The 21,574-nt window shown below is 44.0% G+C and overlaps 1 protein-coding gene across 1 annotated transcript in view; it reads right to left on the bottom strand.

Moving 5' to 3' along the window:
- Window positions 1–15,296, bottom strand: part of LOC145342119 (sodium- and chloride-dependent neutral and basic amino acid transporter B(0+)-like) — a 55,406-nt gene extending 40,110 nt beyond the window's left edge. Inside the window, 4 exon segments of the mRNA XM_080187357.1 lie at window positions 12,043–12,210; window positions 12,778–12,909; window positions 14,758–14,911; window positions 15,133–15,296. Coding sequence (XP_080043483.1) covers window positions 12,043–12,210; window positions 12,778–12,909; window positions 14,758–14,911; window positions 15,133–15,204 — 526 coding nt within the window. The 5' untranslated portion in view covers window positions 15,205–15,296.
- Between the last annotated feature and the right edge of the window lie 6,278 nt (window positions 15,297–21,574).

The raw sequence follows: 21,574 nt of genomic DNA on the forward strand, positions 1-21,574 counted from the left end.
GTTTTTATAAATATATAAAAAGGAAGAGGCTGGCTAGGGTGAACGTTGGTCCCTTAGAGGATGAGAAGGGGGACTTAGTGGTAGGGGATGGGGAAATGGCTGAGGCCTTGAATAACTTTTTTGTTTCTGTCTTCACGGAGGAGGACGTGAATAATTTGCCGGGTGTTAGCGATGGAAAGGTGGTAGGACTGGAGGGTCTTAATGACATTACTGTTACTAGAGAGGCGGTGCTCGACAGACTGGAGGGGGCTGATTGTGGACAAGTCGCCAGGACCAGATGGAATGCATCCGAGGGTTCTGAAAGAAATGGCGGAGGTGATACTGGATGCCTTGGTGGTTATTTTCCAGATGTCGCTGGATTCTGGGGAAGTGCTGGAAGATTGGAAAATGGCTACTGTTACGCCGTTGTTTAAGAAGGGTGCCAGGCAAAAGGCAGGGAATTATAGGCCGGTTAGTTTAACGTCTGTTGTAGGTAAAATGTTAGAATCCATCATCAAGGAGGAAATAGCGAGGCATCTTGAGAGGAATTGCTTGATAGAGCAGACGCAGCACGGTTTCGTTAAAGGGAAGTCGTTTCTGACAAATTTACTGGAGTTCTATGAGGATGTGTCTAGGGCATTGGATAGAGGAGAGTCGGTGGATGTGGTCTTTCTTGATTTTCAGAAGGCGTTTGACAAGGTACCTCACAAGAGGTTATTGCAGAAGGTCAGGGGACATGGAGTTGGGGGTAGGGTGTTAGCGTGGATAGAGGATTGGCTGTCAAATAGGAGGCAGAGAGTGGGGGTCAATGGGTGCTATTCGGATTGGCAGATGGTGACTAGTGGAGTGCCCCAGGGGTCGGTGCTGGGGCCTCAGCTATTTACCATTTATATAGATGATCTGGAGGAGGGAACTGAGTGTAGGGTGTCGAAATTTGCTGATGACACCAAGATTGGTGGAACGGCAAATTGTGCGGAGGGTGTGGAGAGTCTACAGAAGGATCTAGATAGGCTGGGCAAATGGGCCAGGAAATGGCAAATGGAATTTAATGTTGGCAAGTGCGAGGTGGTCCACTTTGGTAGGAATAATGGTAGGAAGAATTATTACTTACGTGGCGAAAAACTGCAGCAGGCGACGGTGCAGAGGGACCTCGGGGTCCTTGTGCATGAGTCGCAAAAACCCAGCTTGCAGGTGCAGCAGGTGGTCAGGAAGGCGAATGGGATGCTGGCCCTCATAGCGAGGGGGATTGAATATAAAAGTAGGGAGGTCTTGCTGCGGCTGTATAGGGCATTGGTGAGGCCACAGCTGGAGTACTGTGTGCAGTTTTGGGCGCCGTACTTACACAAGGATATTTTGGCCTTGGAGGGAGTGCAGAGGAGGTTTACTAGGCGGATGCCGGAGTTGAGGGGGTTGAGCTATGAGGAGAGGCTGAATAAATTAGGCTTGTACTCGTTAGAGTTTAGAAGAATGAGGGGAGATCTCACTGAGACGTATAAGATGATGAATGGGATGGATAGGATAGAGGTGGAGAGACTCTTCCCGCTCAGAAAGGATAGCAGGACTAGGGGGCACAGCCTCAAGATAAAGGGGGTGCGGTTTAGAACGGAGTTGAGGAGGAACTTCTTCACTCAAAGGGTGGTGAATCTCTGGAATTCTCTGCCCGTTGAAGTGGTGGAGGCTGCCTCGCTAAATATTTTTAAGACGCGGGCTGATGGGTTTTTGATAAGAGAGGGGATTAAGGGTTATGGGGAGAGGGCGGGAATGTGGAACTGAGCCGCGACAGATCAGCCATGATCTTATTGAATGGCGGGGCAGGCTCGAAGGACTAGATGGCCTACTCCTGCTCCTGTTTCTTATGTTCTTATATAGATAGGTTCGGTAAATGACCCAAAATCTGGCAGATAGAGTTTAATGTGGATAAATGGGAGGTGGTCCATAGTGCCAGAAAGAATAGAAAGGCAAATCATTATCTCAATGGAATGCAGATTCAAAATATGCCCAGGCAGAGGGATTTGGGTGTCTATGTTCATGAATCACAGCAAGTTGGTACACAGGTGCAGCATGTAATAAAAAAGGCAAATGGAACTTTTGCATTTATTGCAAAGGAACTGGAGTATAAGAGAAATGTTGTTGAAATTCTATAGGGTGTTGGTGAGACCACATCTGCAATATTTTGTCCAGCTTTGGTCTCCTTATTTGAGGAAGAATGTGATGGCATTGCAGGCAGTTCAGAGGACGTTCACCAGATTGATTCCAGGGACGAAAGGGTTGACGTATGAGGAGAGATTAAACAGATTGGGGTTATATTCGCTGGAATTTAGCAGGTTGAGATGGGACTGACCAAGATGTATAAAATTTTAGAGGGATTGATAAAGTAAATGTAGACCAAATATTTCCTCTTGTGGGGCAATCTAAAACAAAAGGTCACAGGTATAGGTTGAGAGGCGGTAGATTTAAAACTGAGATGAGAAGGAAGTACTTCTCACAGAGGGTAGTGAATTTTTGGAATTCGCTGCCCCATAGCGTAGTGGGGTCTGAATCATTAAATGGTTTCAAGAAGGAGCTAGATATATTTCTAATAATAAGGGTTAAGGGAATATGGGGAACAGGTCAGAAGGTGAATTTGAGACCAGTGAGAAATCAGCTATGACCTGATTGACTGGTGGAGCAGGCTCAAAGGGCTGAATTTGCCTACATCTGCTATTAATTTCTATGTTCCTGGTCATGGGTTTGGAAATACTGTCGAAGGAGCCTTGGTGAGTTCCAACAGTATCTCCTTTTTGAAACCATTCAATGATTCAGACCCCACTACGCTATGGGGCAGCAGGCTCCACAAATTCACCACCCTCTGCAAGAACTATTTCTTCTTCATCTCAGTTTTAAATCTACCGCCTCTCAACCTATACCTGTGATCTTTTGTTTTAGATTGCCCCACAAGAGGAAATATTTGGTCTACATTTACTTTATCAATCCCTCTAAAATTTTATACATCTTGATCAGGTCCCCCCTCAGCTTGCTAAATTCCAGCGAGCATAAACCCAAACTGTTTAATCTCTCCTCATCTGTCAACCCTTTCAACCCCAGAATCAATCTGGTGAACCTCCTCTGAATTGCCTCCAATGCCATCACATTCTTTCTAGCAGATGATACATTCCACTGTCATTGTTCGCTGGCGGTGGAGAGATTGAATGTTTGTAGAAGGGATAGTAATTAAGTGGGGCTGCTTTGTCCTGGATGGCGTTGAGTTTTTTGAGTTTGGTGGAGCTGCATTTATCAAAGCAATTCCATTGCACTCCTGATTTGTGCCTAGTAGATGATGAAGAAGCTCTGGAGAGTCAGTTATTATGAGTTATTCGCCACAATATTCCTAGCCATTGACTGGCTCTTGTAGCCACAGTGTTTATAAGGCTAGTCCAGTTCTGTTTCCAGACAATGCTAACCTCCAGGATGTTGATCAACAAGTAATGGACAAATGGACATGAAACTACCACTTAAGGGCCTCAGTTGCTGCTGCAGGGTGGGCCTATCACATTTGGCGTGACCAGAAGTAAATCGAGCAAACTGCTTGTCAGGGACGTGGAGGTAGAGAGTTGGGGAGTGTGCCCTCATTCAAAGACTACACAGTGATTGAACAACCCACATCAGGGAGCTGGGAAGAGCAGTGAAGGCTGATGTCACACAATGTAGTGTGTGCAATGCAGAATAACAATTCTTAGTTTCATCAACCTTGGATTGTTTTCAGAAGAGAAAGAAACAGCAAGGACTGCAAAGATGCTATGCTTAAAATGGCTGGTCACCTTATCTACAGATTGGCCAATGTTTACTAGAAGCCTCTAAAAGTGAATTACCAAGGGAGATGTCAAGGGACTTCCCCTGATGAACTTTACACCTGTCATAAGAGGCCTGAACTTCCATGGGATAGCAATCAGAGTCAGATTTCTATTTGGATCCTTGTTTCTTACTTCGAAATTCAGCCACTCTTTTCTCACTTGACCTTTCAGCTCACACTAGGCAGTGTGCTCCTGAGGCCTTCTATCCAGGGCTGCAGTCATATGTAAGGAAGCCACGCCCCCTTTTTTATAGCACCAGCTGCTGTAAAGCAGGTAGTTTAAAGGTCCAGTTACTTTCAGAAGCCAGGGAGAAGGTAAGTTTGTAAGGTAAATGGGTAGGATTGGGTGGAGTGGTTGGTTGATCAGGATGGGTTCGATCAGACAAAGGAGGTGTTGGTCAGTCAGGAGAAGGGTTGGGGATCAATGGGGCATATTGATTGGGGAGAATCAAGATAGTAAGTGGATGGCCACTCATGGGAGTTTGTCAGGGGAGTCAGTCGAGGGAGTGGGAGGTGGTTGGTGTTCAGAGAGGCGGGGATTGGGTGGTCGTTGAGAAAGGGTCAGCCAGAAAAAGTTGGTCAGGAGGACATTGGGTGTTTGGGGCTAAGTGCTTAGTGGGGTAAGGTTTTGTCACTCGTGATGTCAGGTGCTCCGTTGGAAAGGGGGTTAGTTTGTCAGTGGACAAGGTCAGGCGGATGGAACTCAGTTGAGAGGAGGTTGGCCAGGGGGTTAGGAGGACAGTTCGGAATGGCAGTTGAATGGTCAATGGAGTGGCCAGAGGGAGGGTCAATTATTCAATGGCGTTGGTCAGGGGAGACAGGGTGGTCAGTTGGGGATTGGGTGTTTAGTAGGAGAGTTAGGAGTTGAGTGTGGTCCGTGGGGGGAGCTTTTGGGGCACGAGTAGGTGGTCTAGAGGTCTAAGTGGTCTAAACCTCCCATCGGAGGTTTGAACTTCCCGAGCAATTGCCAGGCATTTTTTGCTTGGGGATTTCCTGGGAGGTATTTCCCAGCTCATCTTTGGATGCCCCCCCCACCCCTCAACTGTTACAACACCCCAGAGCTTGAAAGTTACTGGTCAAGGACAATAGGCCGCCCGACTCCTTGACTCCAGAAAAAGCCAGGAACAAAGGAAGACCAGTGAATCTTATTCTACAAAGAGGGTACAATGGACATCCTCAGTTCTGATGGTACCATTATAGTTTTGACACTTTATTATTATGGATTGCCCTCTATTGTGTGCCAAGAGTCAGCTATCACATGGTAGAAACCACATTTGTGAAAGGCTATGGTTATAAGAGTGATATTTGTATTACAACAGGAGTCCACAGAATCTACAATTAACATCAGAGAGAAGGGCGCAGAATGTAAGATCACCTCTCTCATTCTCCTGTTCTCTCTCTCTCTCTCACTCTAAGGCTCAGCACCTTATCTCTGATACATTTGGAATGTATCACAGGTATACAGAAATATTTGATTGTAGGGAACTATGAGTATCATAGCATTCTCTTTGGAAAGCAACAGATTACAGTTTCAACGAGAATAGCTCCAGTAAAACAATCAGCTTACAGTAGCCGCACCACCACTGGAATTTCGACTACCAAAGAAACATTGGAACATGTTTTCCCTTTTTAATACGTTTTATACTTTTACCTGAGTGAGTTTTAACAATAAACTCTAACTCCCCACTTGTTAGCTCAAAAGATTGAGCTGGATTATTTCTTCATACATCTTTACCTATCATCAAGTAGTTTCCGAATTGAAAAAGATAACAATTTTCTAAAAGAAAAACAGCTTTTGTTATAACTAACCTCAGGAGCGGGAAGGATTTGGTTGTAATGGACATTTGGGGACTTATCCAGGATCTGTACAATTATTGGAATTGAAAGTGGGAACTAAATTAATCCCTTGTTGATTTGATTTTAAAGAAGAAAACTAGGTCAGTTCTCTTATGAATTGCAGTATTACCATACCAACCAAAATGTCCACTTTCGAAGCAACTACCTTCCATACCAGAGTAGGGGAACCTGGAATTGTTTAAGGACCATGTCCTTAGAAGAGTTAAAAGATGTGGCTAGGTATTTAGAGTTATGAGTTCCACCCAAAAGCTGGGGAAATTGAAATTATAAAACATGTGGCCAAATAGTTGGATTTTAACCTAAAGAACTTGAAATAGACAAAATAACTTTGGCAAAATTGCATCCAGAACAGAAATGTTTAGAGCTAGAATTTCAAGCTAGGGAAAAAGAGTGAGAAGAAAGATAAACAGAAAGGGAGAGAAAAGAACAAGAAGAGCGGGAGAAAAAAGATTGTCCCAAAGAGAGACACAAGAAAAGGAGCTAAGGTGAGTTCAAACTATATGGGGGAAAGTTCACTTGTGCCCACTCAAACAACATCAAGCTCAGGTCCAAGTGTCCAGCGATTGAAGTTTATCCATTTACTCCCCAATTTTGATGAGGAAAACGTAGAAACCATCTTCATTTCTTTTGAATGAATGATTGTGCAGGTAAAGTGGCTGTTAAAGAGGTAGACCCTGCTAACGCAGAGCAACCTAACAGGCGAAGCTCACAATATTTACTCCTGAAATTAAAGGCAAAATACTGCAGATCTGGAATTTGAAACAAAAACAGAAAATGATGGAGGAAATCAGCACATCTGACAGCATCTATGGAGGTTGAATAGAATAAACATTTTGGCGGTGATTTTCCCAAAAAAATTCTAAGCGCTGAATTGACGGGAAAAATTATGTAATTGACGTTTTTTTTCAGTGGGTGTTCAGACTCCAATCTCCCACACTCTGTGCATGCAGAAGTCAAAATCATAAGTGTCAATTAAAGCTCGGGCCAATTCACGGCACAGAGTCTGACAGTTCTGGAACTCTGCACATGCGCAGTGGTCCCAAACTGTCAACCTCCTGATTGCTGGCCAGCTTGATTGCTGAACAGCCCAGGACCCTCGCAGTGCTACCCTTTGCAACACCCCCACCTCTCAATCGTGGCACGGGCCTTCCCCAACATCCCCCCCACCCCAGACTCAGAGCAATGCAATCTCCAGCCCCAACTCCCAGCAGTGAAAATCCCCCAGACCTGCTCCCCCAAGCAGACCAACAATCCCCCCCACCACATCCACCTCAGCCCACCATGATCGCTGGCCTCCCTCCAGCCCTGACCAATCCCAATGCAGAATGGGAGTAGGAATCCCCCCCCTCCCACCCTACCGCTCACCCCTAGGCCCTGACCACAATTGGCACTGTCCAGTGCCTGGTGGGCAGTGCCAGGAGGCACGGGCTTGCACCACCCCCCAGCTGCCCAATTCTTTGGTGGGCCTTGATTGCCCACTTCACTCCAGCAGGGTCTCCTGCTGGTTCCCCGAATATTGGGAGCTACTCTAAACCTTGCTGGAGCGAAATACTCCTGGCGGGTGGGAGATGCTACCGGGCCCAGAGAATTCATTCCCGGACCCGATAATGACATTTAAATCACATGAAAAATAGATTAAAATTACTTACCTGGTTTTCCCACTGGTTTCCAATGTGATCTTGACGGCACCTGTTCTCTGGCTGTAGGAGACGTGCATGCACCAGGAACATATGTGTGAATCCTGCAAAATGGCAGACACATACATCTCCCAACCTGGCGTACCAGAAACCATGCATGTCGCGATGGGAGAATCGGGCCCTTCAAGCCAGAATCCTGACCTTGCATGGACAGGATTCCCTCCGGGATACTACCCACCCCGACAAGTTGGTGGGCAGGGCCTCAGACTGGAAGTTACCCTTACCCCTATTAAGACATGTAAGAGACCACCTAATGGCTAGTTGAGGGCCTTTTATGCCCAGTTTCAATTTTAAGGCTGGCAGACACCAGACATCTTGGTGGGAAATGGAAAAATTCACTGACCTCCATGTCAGGCTGAAAGGGGTGGGGAATGTCTCCATCAGAAGCCCCATTCTGACTAGGAGCAGCCTCTACTCACAGACCAGACACCTCATGACCTAACTCTCACCCCCGACACTCCCCATCTTCAGCCTCCCCCAATTACCCAAACGCCACCCTGACGACTCCCCAGGACCCCAACCACTTACCTCACATGAGCTTCCTGCACTTAGTCCCAGGCACATTGTTGAAATATATTTTCTGTTCACTGCAGCACTGAAATGGGGGGAGTTGTTGTAGTGGGAGATTTTAATCTCCCTGGGTTGGATTGGAAGGTGCCTAGAGCTGGGGGTTCAGACGGGGAGGAATTTGTAAGATGTGTATTGGAAGGGTCCTTGGAGCTGTATGTAGATAGCCCGACTAGAGAGGGGGCTATACTGGATTTAGTTCGGGGCAATGAGCCGGGTCAGGTGGTTGAGGTTGCAGTAGGTGAACATGTGGCTAATAGTGACCACAACTCTGTCTACTTTAGGATACTAATGGAAAAAGATGAGTGCTGTCCTAAGGGGAGGGTGTTAAATTGGGGGAAGGCTAGATACAGCCGGATTAGGCAGGAGCTTAGGGATACAGACGGGGATAGGCTGTTGGAGGACAAGTCCACGTTAGGTATCTGGGAGTCTTTCAAGGGAAAACTGAAGTGGGTGCAGGAAAGGCATGTGCTGGTTAAGAGGAAGGATGGGAAAGGTAGGATTAGAGAGCCGTGGATTACTAGAGATATTGAAGACCTGGTCAGGAAGAAACAAGAGGCGTATGTCAGGTCTAAGCAACTGGGAACGGAGAGAGCATTGGAGTAGGACAGAGAGAGTAGGAGGGATCTCAAAAGGGGAGTTAGGAGGGCAAAAAGGGGGCTTTGGCAGGTAGGATTAAGGAAAATCCAAAGGCGTTTTACTCCTATGTTAGGAACAAAAGGGTGGCTAGGGGAAAAATCAGTCCCCTCAGGGACAGGGGTGGGGAATTGTGCTTAGAGTCTGAGAGAATGGGGGAGATCCTGAATGAATACTTTGCGTCGGTATTCATGAAGGAGAGGGGCTTGATGTCTGGTACAGTCTTCGAGGGAGCTTTAGACCAATTAGAGGAACTATTGATTACGAGGGAAGAAGTGTTAGGGCTTTCAGGTAGCATTAAAACTGATAAATCTCGGGGGCCCGATGGCATTTATCCTAGGCTGCTTAGGGAGGTGAGAGATGAGATTGCTGGGCCTCTGACGCAAATCTTTGTCTCTTCTTTGGACACAGGTGAGGTCCAAGAGTACTGGAGGATAGCGAACGTGGTACCGTTGTTTAAAAAGGGTAGGAGGGATAACCCGGGTAACTATAGGCTGGTGAGTTTGACATCAGTGGTAGGCAAGTTGATGGAGAGGATTCTTAGCGATAGGATGTATGAGCACTTGGAGCGTTGCGATCTGATTAAGGATACGCAGCATGGCTTTGTAAAGGGGAAGTCTTGCCTTATGAATCTGGTAGAATTTTTTGAGGAGGTGACAAAAACGGTCGATGAAGGATGAGCCGTTGATGTCGTCTATTTGGATTTCAGTAAGGCGTTTGACAAAGTCCCTCATGGTAGGTTGGTAGAAAAGATAAAGACTCATGGGATACAAGGCCAGGTATCTAGATGGGGTGAGAACTGGCTTGCTAAGAGGAGACAAAGAGTAGTTGTGGAGAGGTCCTTTTCTAGCTGGAGATCTGTCACTAGTGGTGTGCCGCAGGGCTCAGTACTGGGACCTCTTCTCTTTGTAGTATATATAAATGGCTTGGAAGAGGGAGTAAGTGGTGTGATCAGCAAATTTGCTGATGACACTAAGGTGGCTGGATTGGCGGGTAGTGAGGAGCAGTGTCTGGCAATACAATGGGATATTGATAGGCTGGTATATTGGGCAGATATATGGCAAATGGAGTTTAATCCAGATAAATGTGAGGTGATGCATTTTGGCTGGAACAATGTAGGGGGGAGTTATATGATAAAGAGTAAGCCTATAATGAGTATAGAAACACAGCGAGACCTGGGGGTGCAAGTGCACAAGTCTTTGAAGGTGGCTGTACAAGTGGAGAAGGTTGTGAAGAAAGCCTATGGTATGTTAGCCTTTATAGGAAGGGGTATAGAATATAAGAGCTGGAGTCTAATGTTGCAGTTGTATAGAACGTTGGTTAGGCCACATTTAGAGTACTGCGTCCAGTTCTGGTCGCCACACTACCGAAAGAACGTGGAGACTCTGGAGAGAGTGCAGAGGAGGTTTACCAGGATGTTGCCTGGTATGGAAGGACTGGGTTATGAAGAAAGATTGAGCAAATTGGGGCTCTTTTCCCTTGAAAGACGGTGACTGAGGGGGGATCTAATAGAGGTATATAAGATTATGAAGGGTAGAGATAGAGTAAACAGAGGTAAGCTATTTCTTATGTTAGAGACACACAGTACGAGGGGCCATGGGCTTAAGGTGAGGGGGGGGAGGTATAACACAGATATTAGAGGGAGGTTTTTCACACAGAGGGTAGTGGGGGTATGGAATGCTCTGCCAAGTAAGGTGGTGGATGCAGGCATGCTGGAGTTGTTTAAGAGTAACTTAGACAGGCACATGAGTGGGTTGGAGATGGGAGGATATAGGAGATTGTTTTAAATAAGGTTCATTAGCATTGGGACGTCCCTGGTAATGTAAAAGGATGTGGTATGATAATAATGTTTTTTCTCTTTTAATTCACAGGTTTTAAGTCGGTCCACCTTGTTGTCCAACGAGGGGCATACACGCGATGGGTCATACTTGGGCTGCTCTTGGTTGTTCGAGAGTGGCCTAGTGCTTCATGTCGTTAGTATGTGCTTAAACTGGACCAGATGCTGGGCAACACGACAGCTCAGTGACTATCACTGTTTGCTGGGCAGTCACATGGATTTAGGCCAGTGTCTGTGGGAGTTTGCGCATTCTCCCCGTGCTTGCGTGGGTTTTCTCCGGGTGCTCCGGTTTCCTCCCACACCCCAAAGATGTGCTATTAGGCTAATTGGAGGTGATAAATTGTCCCTAAATTAGTTTCCCTCAATGTGGATTGCCATAAACAATAGATAAGAGTCATGGGTGGAGGGGGGGACTGGTAATGTTAAAATGGCGACGTGGGCTCGTTGGGCCGAAGGGCCTGTTTCCCAGGCTGTTTTTGTTCTTTGTTCTTTGTTTGTTTAGAACTGTTGGTTAATCTGACTGGCAGGCAGCTCTCCCAAGGTAGGGTTCCTTTCCATGTCTGAACAAGTCTTGCCTGCTGCCAACTAGCTCTCATTTAACCTAAAATAGCAACTGACCCATCAGTGTCAGTGAGGGTGTGTTCCCCATCAATGCCAGGATGACAGGAGTCAAGCTTCATCATCCAAGAGCTTCATTCCCAAAATCAAAACATTTTACCTCTTTCAGGAGTTTCAAAGTGCCATATCATGATGAAGAGTTTTAAATTGGCTCTGATCAATTCAAACAGAATTAATCTTTAATATCTTAAGAAATAATTGTTTGGAAACTTGAGGTGAACAGCTGGTCACTATAGGAAGGTGGGAAGAAAGGAAATTGGACAAACCTTGAAAAAAAACAACTAAAATGGATAGAGTTAATGTGAGACAGACAAATTAAAAATATACAAATGCTTGGAGATATTTGGAAAAAGGGTGGTGAATCTCTGGAATTCTCTACCCGTTGAAGTGGTGGAGGCTGCCTCGCTAAATATTTTCAAGAAGTGGGTTGATGGATTTTTGATTAGAGAGGGGATTAAGGGTTATGGGGAGAGGGCCGGAAAGTGGAACTGAGCCACGACAGATCAGCCATGATCTTATTGAATGGCGGGGCAGGCTCGAAGGGCCAGATGGCCTACTCCTGCTCCTATTTCTTATGTTCTTATGTTCTTATGAAAGAAAAATTGAATAAAAAGATTTCTGCACGATGCAGAAATACTCAGTCAAGAGAATCAATGTGAGATACAATAGAGATGGAGGAAGCGTGAAGAGAAACAATAGACAGAATAAGAAAGAACACAAGGAAGAATTATAGACCTGCTGAGTGCAAATTAAAAAGTGACCGATTTTCTTTTTTTTTCATAAACAATGCTCTGAAATATCAACTATTTTCTGGAATACATTTCTACTGTTCAAACAGCTTATCCTGAAATCCCAGAGACTCAGTAACATGAGTCCTGCTGCTGATTTCTATCCCAGTTTTTCTGATCACAACAAAGATGATCACTGCGACTATTGTTCATTTTTCTCTTTTATTCAGACTGACAGAATGAAAATTGACCGGTCGGTCTCAATACTTTACCCAATAGAAGTTCAGACAGTACCTTTGGGAGTCCTGCTGCATATTTCATCTGCACCCCACCAACTGAAGCAATCTGCCCATGGCAGGGGGGATTGGAAGGAGACAAACAGATAGTACAGGCTGTAGCCAATGATGCAGGCGTAGGAAATGCTGACAATTATAATCAAAATGATCATAGTGATCCCCACACCTTAAAATAAAACAAGGAACAAGAAATTAGATTGGGAATTAGATGGGAAATCTAATACCATGGGTTCTTAATTTATTAAGTCATTTTTACAGTGGTATCATATTGAATATTTTCTGGAAATCCAAGTATGTTACATCTAGTGGTTCCCCTTTATCTATCCTGTTCATTATCATCTCAAGGAATTCTAATAAATTTGGCAAGCATGATTTTCCCTTCATGAGGCCATGCTGACTCTGCTTGATTATATTGTATATTTCTGAATGCTCTGCTGCCACATTCTTTATGATGATGCTAACATTTTCCTGATGACAAAGGCTTGTAGTTACATGGTCTTTGTCTCCCTTTTTGAATAAGGGTGTTACAGTCACAGTTTTTTCAATTTAAGGACTCTTGGAAAATTATTACCAGTGCCTCTACTTACCATATTATAAAATTTATAATGGCTCAGGTTGTAAACAATGCTTCAAGCTCAAATCTTTGTTTATTGAGGAAATTATAACCAATGCATTTGAATAATATTATCCATTTAAACTGTTACCAAACATGTGTTACTGAATAAATACTAACCTTGTAACACTGGCACTGCTTTCCACACTGCAACAGGTCCACAGCTGGCAAATTGCCCAAGGGAAGATTCCAGAAAAAACATTGGTATGCCAATGAATGCCAACATAAGTGAGTAGGGAATAAGAAATGCGCCTGAAAAATATAGGAAAGGACTTTTGGTCGGTATCATTAACATTGAGTGGAATTAAAGCAGGCTTTCAAGCTGAATCTCATTGTTCCCACCACAGAAGTTGGGTTAAAATTATCTCTGATCACTACAAAAACAGTTTTATCTTGTCTGATTGCCTGAATCTATCAATCTTGTTTATCCAGAAATATCTTTGTCTTTATTATCCATTAATATATGAGAGGTGCTCAGCTCCAATTTGGAAAGTTCTATAAATGAATAAAGTTGCAGAGAAATTTCTATTTTGTAAATTTCATTCTCAAACTGGATCAGAGTATTTGTCTCCTTAAGCAATCATATTATGACATTTTCACATGTTTCCTCTTGGTTCCATTGATCCAGTTTCATTGGGTGTGAACAGTAGGTTCAAGACAATGAATGTTTCACAAGCAAGTTTGAACCCAAATTCTACACCTGAACTCAGAGTCTGATGGAACTGAAAACTGAGGATCTCAGATATTATGCAGTAATTGTGACTGATGTGGATGTTCATGTGTTTTAAACATCTCACTTTTAAAGATATTCAACATTAATAAATAAGCAATTTAACACAACTGTAAAGGCTCATTCTTAATTGTTTTAAAAATCACCCCTTTAGATAGCAAAGTGACACAGTGGTTAGCACTGCTGCCTCACACTACTGGGACCCAGGTTCGATTCCAGCATTGCATGACTGTCTGTATGGAGTTTGCATGTTCTCCCCATACTTGTGTGTACATTCCTACAGATGCTCTGGCTTCCTCCCACGGTCCAAAGGTGTGCAGGTTAGGTGGATTGGCTATGCTAAATTGCCCCTTGGTGTCTGTAATAACTCCATGGAGGCAATAGTCCCGTCACCAAGTTATTTCATTTACACCATACATCTGTACACAGCCAGCTCTCCAGTTGCTCCCTGCTGAATGAAGGCTGGGTGTCTGACACACCTGCTCTAAATAGGGAGCATGAGGTTCCCTGATTTAATCATCAATTCAGACTTATCAGGTATCTCTTTTGTATACCAAACAAAAAAAGTAACCCAAACTAACTTAGGGACAAATGAAAAGGGGCAGCTCCCCAATAGGACCGGGAACAGCAACAAAAAACAAAGTACAAAGGAAGCTTAAAAACATCCGATTACAATGTGATTTTCAGGGTTGATAATACACCCCAGCCCCTGCAGTGCCCAGTGGGCGCAGAAGGCATCAACTGTGCCTGTGGACACCGCACGCTTCCTCTCCAAGGATACCTTGGCTGTGAATTTAGCCGCAGTAGAGGGGCAGACAGTCAGGATGGACAACCCTGTTGATCACCTGCTGCCTGGATCTATTGATGGCGCACTTTACCAGGCCCAGGAGCAGGGTCATAGACTCATCAGGTAGTTCATGCAAGCCAACCTCATTAGCCTGGCTGAAGTCATTACAGTCATCAAAGATGAGTAGGTTAGGTGGATTAGTCATGGTAAAGGCATGGGGTTATGAGGATAGGATAGGACATGGGGTTGGATAAGATGCTTTTTCAGAGAGTCGGTGAAGAATTGAAGGGCCAAATGATTTCCTTCTGCATTGCATTTTAATGGATTATATGGATATATTTCACTCTTGCCTATAATTCTAAACTATCACATTGACACATCACCAATATTCCTGGACAAATGGTATAACTTATTCAAAGCTGTGGAAATTGAATTAAGCATTCTTTATATAGCATTATTTAACCCTGAATTATTTACCTAGTGCAATAAAAGTTTCCTATTTCAGTGAATTTAATATTCTTTATAAATTGTTCCCCTTAATGTCTAACTTTGTCATTCCTATATTTCAGATTTCACTAATTACCTCCTCCATTTCTGTAAGCCAGGTAAGGGAATCTCCAGACGTTGCCCAGACCCACAGCACAGCCGATCATTGAGAGCAAGTATTCAGTCTTCGAGGACCAGTTGCCTCTCTGCACATCCTTGTCACTTTCACCCTCTTGTCCATTGGTGACAGCCTGGGTGGAAAGAGAGGAAATGGACAACTCAGAAATTAGAATTTCTCAGACTGGAATGCAAACAAAACACTATGTTGTTCTCCATTTAGCAGCAATGCTTTGTAGTTTGAAAACACCCTGAACTCCACAGAGAGATTCTACAATTCACAACAACCAAAATCCCCAAATCATTAGCACATTTCAGAGTTTTAAATACTATCACATTTCAATAAGATACTCACCAACTTGTCTAGAGGGAATAATGGATATTCTTCCTGTGGAAAAACAAATAAAGGTTCTTGTTTTTGGCCCATTTTGGACGATAATGAACAATTCTTCCACTTGCTCAGGGATTGGATTTAAAATGTGAGAAATGCTTTCATTCAAATGTCTTCAAACATTTTACTGCTCCAAGGCTTGTTAAAAATTAATAAGCTCCGCACTGAATAATGATTCTTCCACAGTCATAGAACAACCCATCTGTTTAAAATGGGGTCTACTTCTGTTCACTCAGGTGATGCAAAAATTCACAAGGTATTTCTTGTTAATGCATTGCAAACTAAATACTTTTTTTTAAGTTGTTTGCTTTTGTTGCAGGATAATCCAAACCAGAATTCAGTTATTTCTCATTTACAGGTTTAACAAAACTGCATTTTTAAAAGGGACAACATCAGCTGAACTGACATCAAACAGGAGCTCAGGCAGAGTAGAACTCTCAATGTGTCTGCTTAAAAAATGGATAATATTATTGTTTAATTCCTTCCTAAATTTTAAATAGCTTTATACAACTAGAGACAATAATAAGTTTGATAATTCACTGACCAACCATAAGGGGTAGTATGTTAGCCCTGGTCAAATATTCACTGCATAGAACATATAGCCCAGAATAAGCTTTTAAGCACAACCAGTCAATTGTGTCATTTTTGTTCCACTTGCGTTTTCTTCCATTCTTCCTAATCTAACTCTATTCTATTCTTCCTTATAGCTTCCATCCTGCTCCCCCTTGAATGCATCTACACTGTTGCCTCGGACTAGGGTGATCCACATCCTCATCATTTTCTGGGAAAAGAGAATCACTGGAATTCCTTATAATTTATTGGTCTCAGAGACAAGGGATGCCCACTGAGGACTTGGCTGATGATGCCAGTGTGGAGGCCACAGCCCGCAGCTGAGACAAGATACAATGAGGTTTATGCTACTACTCACATTTTGGTTGAGCTGAAGATGAGGTTCCTGTGCCTGTACCGATCTGGTGGAACTCTGAATGCAATCTACAGAGGGTGTCACACATTGTGTTAACGGGCTGCACTCTAACAATCTGGGAAAAGGAACAGACTGAGGAGGAGATGGAGGAGTGGCACATTTCTGAAGAGCAGGACATCAAAGTGAATAAGGCTGTAGAGATCCTTGAGGGAGAGTATGTTGGCAATGTGGCCATGGTACTGTCCAAATATCATTGCTGTTATACAATAAGGCAATTGCCTCATTGGCTATCCCATTATCTTTACATGGCATCTGTGAGCATTGAACTCTTGTCTTGACTGATGGCAGTGCACATACAGTCTGTGATAAAGTTCCTGTCATGAAAACACTGATTGCCCATAGTCCCTACAGTCTAGGAGTATGATGATGACTTGCAATGGGGACGGTGCTTAGATCCTCACAGAGCTTCTATGAATGTCTGACTCCTGTCTGGCTGATGGGAGCTTGCTTGCTGTCAGTGATCATCATGGCAATGCAGAGGGGAAGATTTCACCTTTCCTAATCGTAAAGCATCCTTTGTGAGCTGAACACTTGAGGAATAGTGTCATTGGATGCAGAAGCTGCTTGGGATGGGGCGGAGGGGAGCAGCCGCAGCAACACCTCACAGGGACAGAGAAAGACATGGAGAAAGACTGGATTGAGTAACACTAACCCTGTACATTGTGGCAGATATTCTAATTCCCATTGAAATACAGGCATGACTGATGTGTGCAGTCATTGATGCAGTCACAACTTCATCAATGTGCAGGGAAGGTTTCACAAAGATGGGGCCTTTGACTGAGCCTTTATCTTGCACAGGAATTAGGTTTTCACTTCAGAATGACGGAAACACAGTCCATCATAACAAGGCAAAATAGAGAGGGTGAAGTTAGTGGGAGCTTCTATACAGAAGTGAACTTAATTTACAAATGATTAACAACAGCCAATGCTGTACAACTGCAACTTCTTAATGTTCCTTAACCCTGCCACAATGATTAGGTACACCTCAACATTCACAGTAAAGATGGCAGCTGCCTGCTGTCTGCCATCCTCCTTCCCATCCTGCACCCCCCGCCCAAACACATTTGGGATCCTTCTGCATGGCAATGCTACCCTCAAGAACTGGAGTTGAAGTGGGCACAGGAAGATGGGATTCAGATGGCAGGGACAATTCCAGGGTCACCTAGATAATGGACTTGGGATGTACACCAGCCGACCCTCCTCCCTATGGGGCTAGAGGACCCTTGGCTGCCTCCTTGAGATTGAGGGGAACTGGAGTGAGTCCTCTGGTGTTGATACTGATGGATGCCAACAAGTGCCTGTGCCATTGAATACAGCTCCCAGAGAAGTGCAGAGCAGATGTCTTGGAACAAGGTGTCTGCTAATGTTGAGCTCAGTATATTGATCTGATGGTGCAATCACCTCAGTCTGAAGGTTGACAGACCTTTCCACGCAGCTTTGCAACCTGAGGATTGCAGTAGATATCCATTTCTGATTTTCCCGAGCTTGGTTTTGGAGCTCCAGCAACTGAGGCACGATTGAGTCCAGAGTCACATCATCTCTCTGGGACTCAACTGATTACTGGCCTCCAGCAATCCTCCGATGCCAGCACACTAGGCTGTCCACACCTGCTGTAGATCAGACTATGTGATGTGCTCACTAGTTTGTGACCCTGTCTGAGCAGGTGGAGGGTACGGGTGAGTACTGAGATGGATCTTCAATGATTGGATCTGTGATCACACTGAAATCTTTTTGTGCAATTCTTTTCAATTGGACATTGGGAACTCAAATATCTTTTTAGAAGTTATTGGTCTCTGTGAGGATGATAACAACAGAAAATATCTGTTCTGGTTGTATTGAGATTGTTCCAGGTGATCTCAAAACTATTGTAAAATGACCTGTAAAACGATGGAACCAAAAACCCCTACCCTGCCGGGGACCTTATCCCTCCATTCCCATCCTATTCATGTATTTGTCCAGACACCCCTTAAAACTCACTATCGTATCTGCTTCCACTAATTCCCCCGGCAGCGAGTTCCAGGCGCCCACTATCCTCTGTGTAAAATAGTTGCTTTGTACATCTCCTTTAAACCTTGCCCCTCTTACCTTAAATCTATGTCGCCTAGTAATTGACTCTTCTGCCCTGGGAAAAAGCTTCAGACTATCCACTTTGTCCATGCCCCTGATAATCTTGTAGACTTCTATCAGTGTCCCCAACCGCAAAATAATGCTGTTCAAACTGGCTCAGGAGCCGTCATACAATGCAATAGATATCTACCACTGGGAAGGTTTCAGGTTATTTCTGGGATTTTGGGCTTGTGTAAATTGCTCTTTTGGAGAGTTGGTGCCTTCTGCATTATAGAGATTCTATGGTATTGGAAGATTGCAGTGTGACAAGTGTACAGCTAATAGCTGCATTGGCTTGAGAGAAACCTGCCACCCATACAAAACCTCAGAGTCCCATCCACTTACCATTGGAAACATGATGAAATTGTTTGCTTTAGCACAACTGCATTGTGATTAATGTTAATTTCCTTTGTCACATCAGTCTGGAAGGAGCTGGAAATAAAGATATTAAAGATTGCACTGACCTTAACGATAACATTTCAGTGCCAGCTGGGATAGACAACTGCAGGAGATGCCACAAGGATGTGGATTGAAACTGAAGAACTTAAATTATGTCAGTGGATAGGCTGCTTTTCAAAGCACTGCTACATTAAAGGGTGTTTCACCTCTTGACTGATAATTGCCAACTTGTTGAAAGGCTGACAAGATAAATATTATAAACTGAACTGATTGATATAAGCCAAAATAATGAAGGACATACATAAGATAGATAATCAACATATTTTCACAAAGGTAGGGGAGTCTAAAACTAGAAGACATCAGTTTAAGGTGAGAGGGGAGAGATATAAAAGGGTCCAGAGGGGCAAATTCTTTCACACAGAGGGTGGTGAGTATCTGGAATGGAATATAAGCCAGAAGTCTGGTAATTTAAATGGTAGGTGAGTGTCCTTTAAATGTTAACGAGTTCGTTCCCAAACCATACCACGCTGGAACAGCAATGGTTTAACAATTAAATAGTGCCCCTACTGATATGTGTTAAATTAGTGATGGAAAACTAAAATGCCATAGGGTCCCAACTTAAATACCTTCATCAAGCCCCTGGTTGTTTCTGGTAAGTGCCTGCTACCTAATTAGAGACCAGCTTTAGGATCCTGCAGTAAACCAGAGTTTTTATCTCTGATGTGATTTCTATCCTTCTACTGCCTCAGTCATAATGAAAGTTGAGGCATCTGAGATACAAAAATCAGATTTTATTCATCTTTTGGTTCAATTTCATAAAACACCACATTAATTTTGAAACCATCAACATATCTCACTCCCACCCCTATGTCCAGCCCCATCTCCCCCTGCCACATCCAGCCCTGATCACCCCATCCCTCCCAACCCAACCGATCCTTAATGCAGAATGCTCAGTGGGTCCCCCTACCACCACTGATCGACCTTGCCCCCTTGGCACGGCTCAGTGCCTAATGGGCAGTGCTAGGGCATCAGGCTGACACTGTCCAAAAGCACCCCCCTCACCCTCAACTTCAGGTGGGTGGGGGGTGCTCAAATCCTCTGTCCCCACCAGCGAGGTGATCATGCCTGGTCCCCTTTGCTGGGGACCAGCTTCACTACCCACTGGTGGGAACCTCTCCCAAACATTAGCCAGTCTAGACGATATTGTCCCGAGCTCACTAATGATGTGGAAGTTTAGATTTCCATACTGTGGTCAGCCTTGTGCTGATTTCCGGCATGAAGCTGATTATCTTAAAAAAAAAGGCATGGGACAGTTGCAATCAGCTTGGTCGTGAATCCCACTACAGGGTCCCCACTGATATCTCCTGGCCCACTGCGCAAATCAAGCAGTGCAGCAGGCCAGGAGAATCACCCCAGTTATCTCAAATACCGTACAGTCTGAATCATGTGTGCTATAACAATCTCTGCCTCTTTCTCACAAACAATTCTGCAAGGTATGGCTGGCAATGAACCCTTTGCCTTGATATGTGGAGCACATAGCTGAGCTGACACAAATATATCAGCAATGTACAGGTGGTGAATGTACGATATATCAGGTGGTGCACACACTTCAACCTTTGATCTACCAGAAGGATTTTAAACCTTTGTGTTTTGATTACAGGGTGTGACTTTCAGAGAAAACTTTTAAAATTTAATCCTGGTTTAGAAGTGCGAGTTAAATTCCTGAGAGAATACTGAGATGAGTACATCAACAACAAGAAACTCACTGACTCTGTCAAAGAGCCATTAGTAGTTGACATGCTAATCTCTGACCAGAAGAGAATAATAACTAGGTTTGGCTCAGAGTCATAGAGATTTACAGCATGGAAACAGACCTTTTGGTCCAATTTGTCCATGCCACGGTTTTTAACCACGAAGCTAGTCCCAATTGCCTGCATTTGGCCTATATCCCTCTATACCCATCTTACCTATGTAGCCGTCTAAATGCTTTTTAAAAGACAAAATTGTACCTGCCTCTACTAATGCCTCTGGCAGTTCATTCCAGATACTCACCATTCTCTGTATGAAAAAAATTGCCCCTCTGGACCCTTTTGTATCTCTCCCCTCTCACCTTAAACTGATGTCTTCTAGTTTTAGACTCCCCTACCTTTATGAAAATATGTTGACTATCTATCTTAACTATGTCCTTCATTATTTTGGCTTATATCAATCAGTTCAGTTTATAATATTCATTTTGTCAGCCTTTCAACAAGTTGGCAATTATCAGTCAAGAGGTGAAACACCCTTTAATGTAGCAGTGCTTTGAAAAGCAGCCTATCCACTGACATAATTTAAGTTCTTCAGTTTCAATCCACATCCTACCAGATATAATTTCTGAAAAAGATTTCCCCACTGTGTCCTCACCTTGTTGGCCCTAATGAATTGCTGGCAAGTTGAGAAGAAATGCTGGAGAGAGGGGAAATTCAGATTTGAGGATTAAAACATTTCGTAAGTGGTTGCTTAACCATCTTAAGCACTTAACTAACAGACCCAAGAAGGGGTTTCCCGTTCATCTTCAATCCCACTCTGCAGAAACCCAAAAGAGAATGGGATGATGGTGGGATCACAAACTGGTCAGTTTCAAGGGACTTTTTTCATTCTCTCCACACACACAAACTTATTTTCCTTTGCCTGGGAAAATCTTCTGCTTCTGCTTCAGGGACCAACATGGAGTCAGCTTTGAGATCAGGGCTGGTACTGGCAGCAGCTATGTCCAGGGCCAGTGGCAGGGGCAGCTCAGGCAGGGTCTCCCTGGTCCTGAGATGGCCCAAATGCTTCTTTTACCCTGAGCTTTGACTTTGTAAGATACTAGTCCTGTTTTCTCCATAACGATCCCAGGGACCCCTTTAAGGCCATACCTGAAGTTGCTTTCATGAG

This window comes from Carcharhinus amblyrhynchos, chromosome 4 (assembly GCF_965287045.1).
Source record: "Carcharhinus amblyrhynchos chromosome 4, sCarAmb.v2.hapA, whole genome shotgun sequence".
Taxonomy (NCBI): Eukaryota; Metazoa; Chordata; class Chondrichthyes; order Carcharhiniformes; family Carcharhinidae; genus Carcharhinus; species Carcharhinus amblyrhynchos.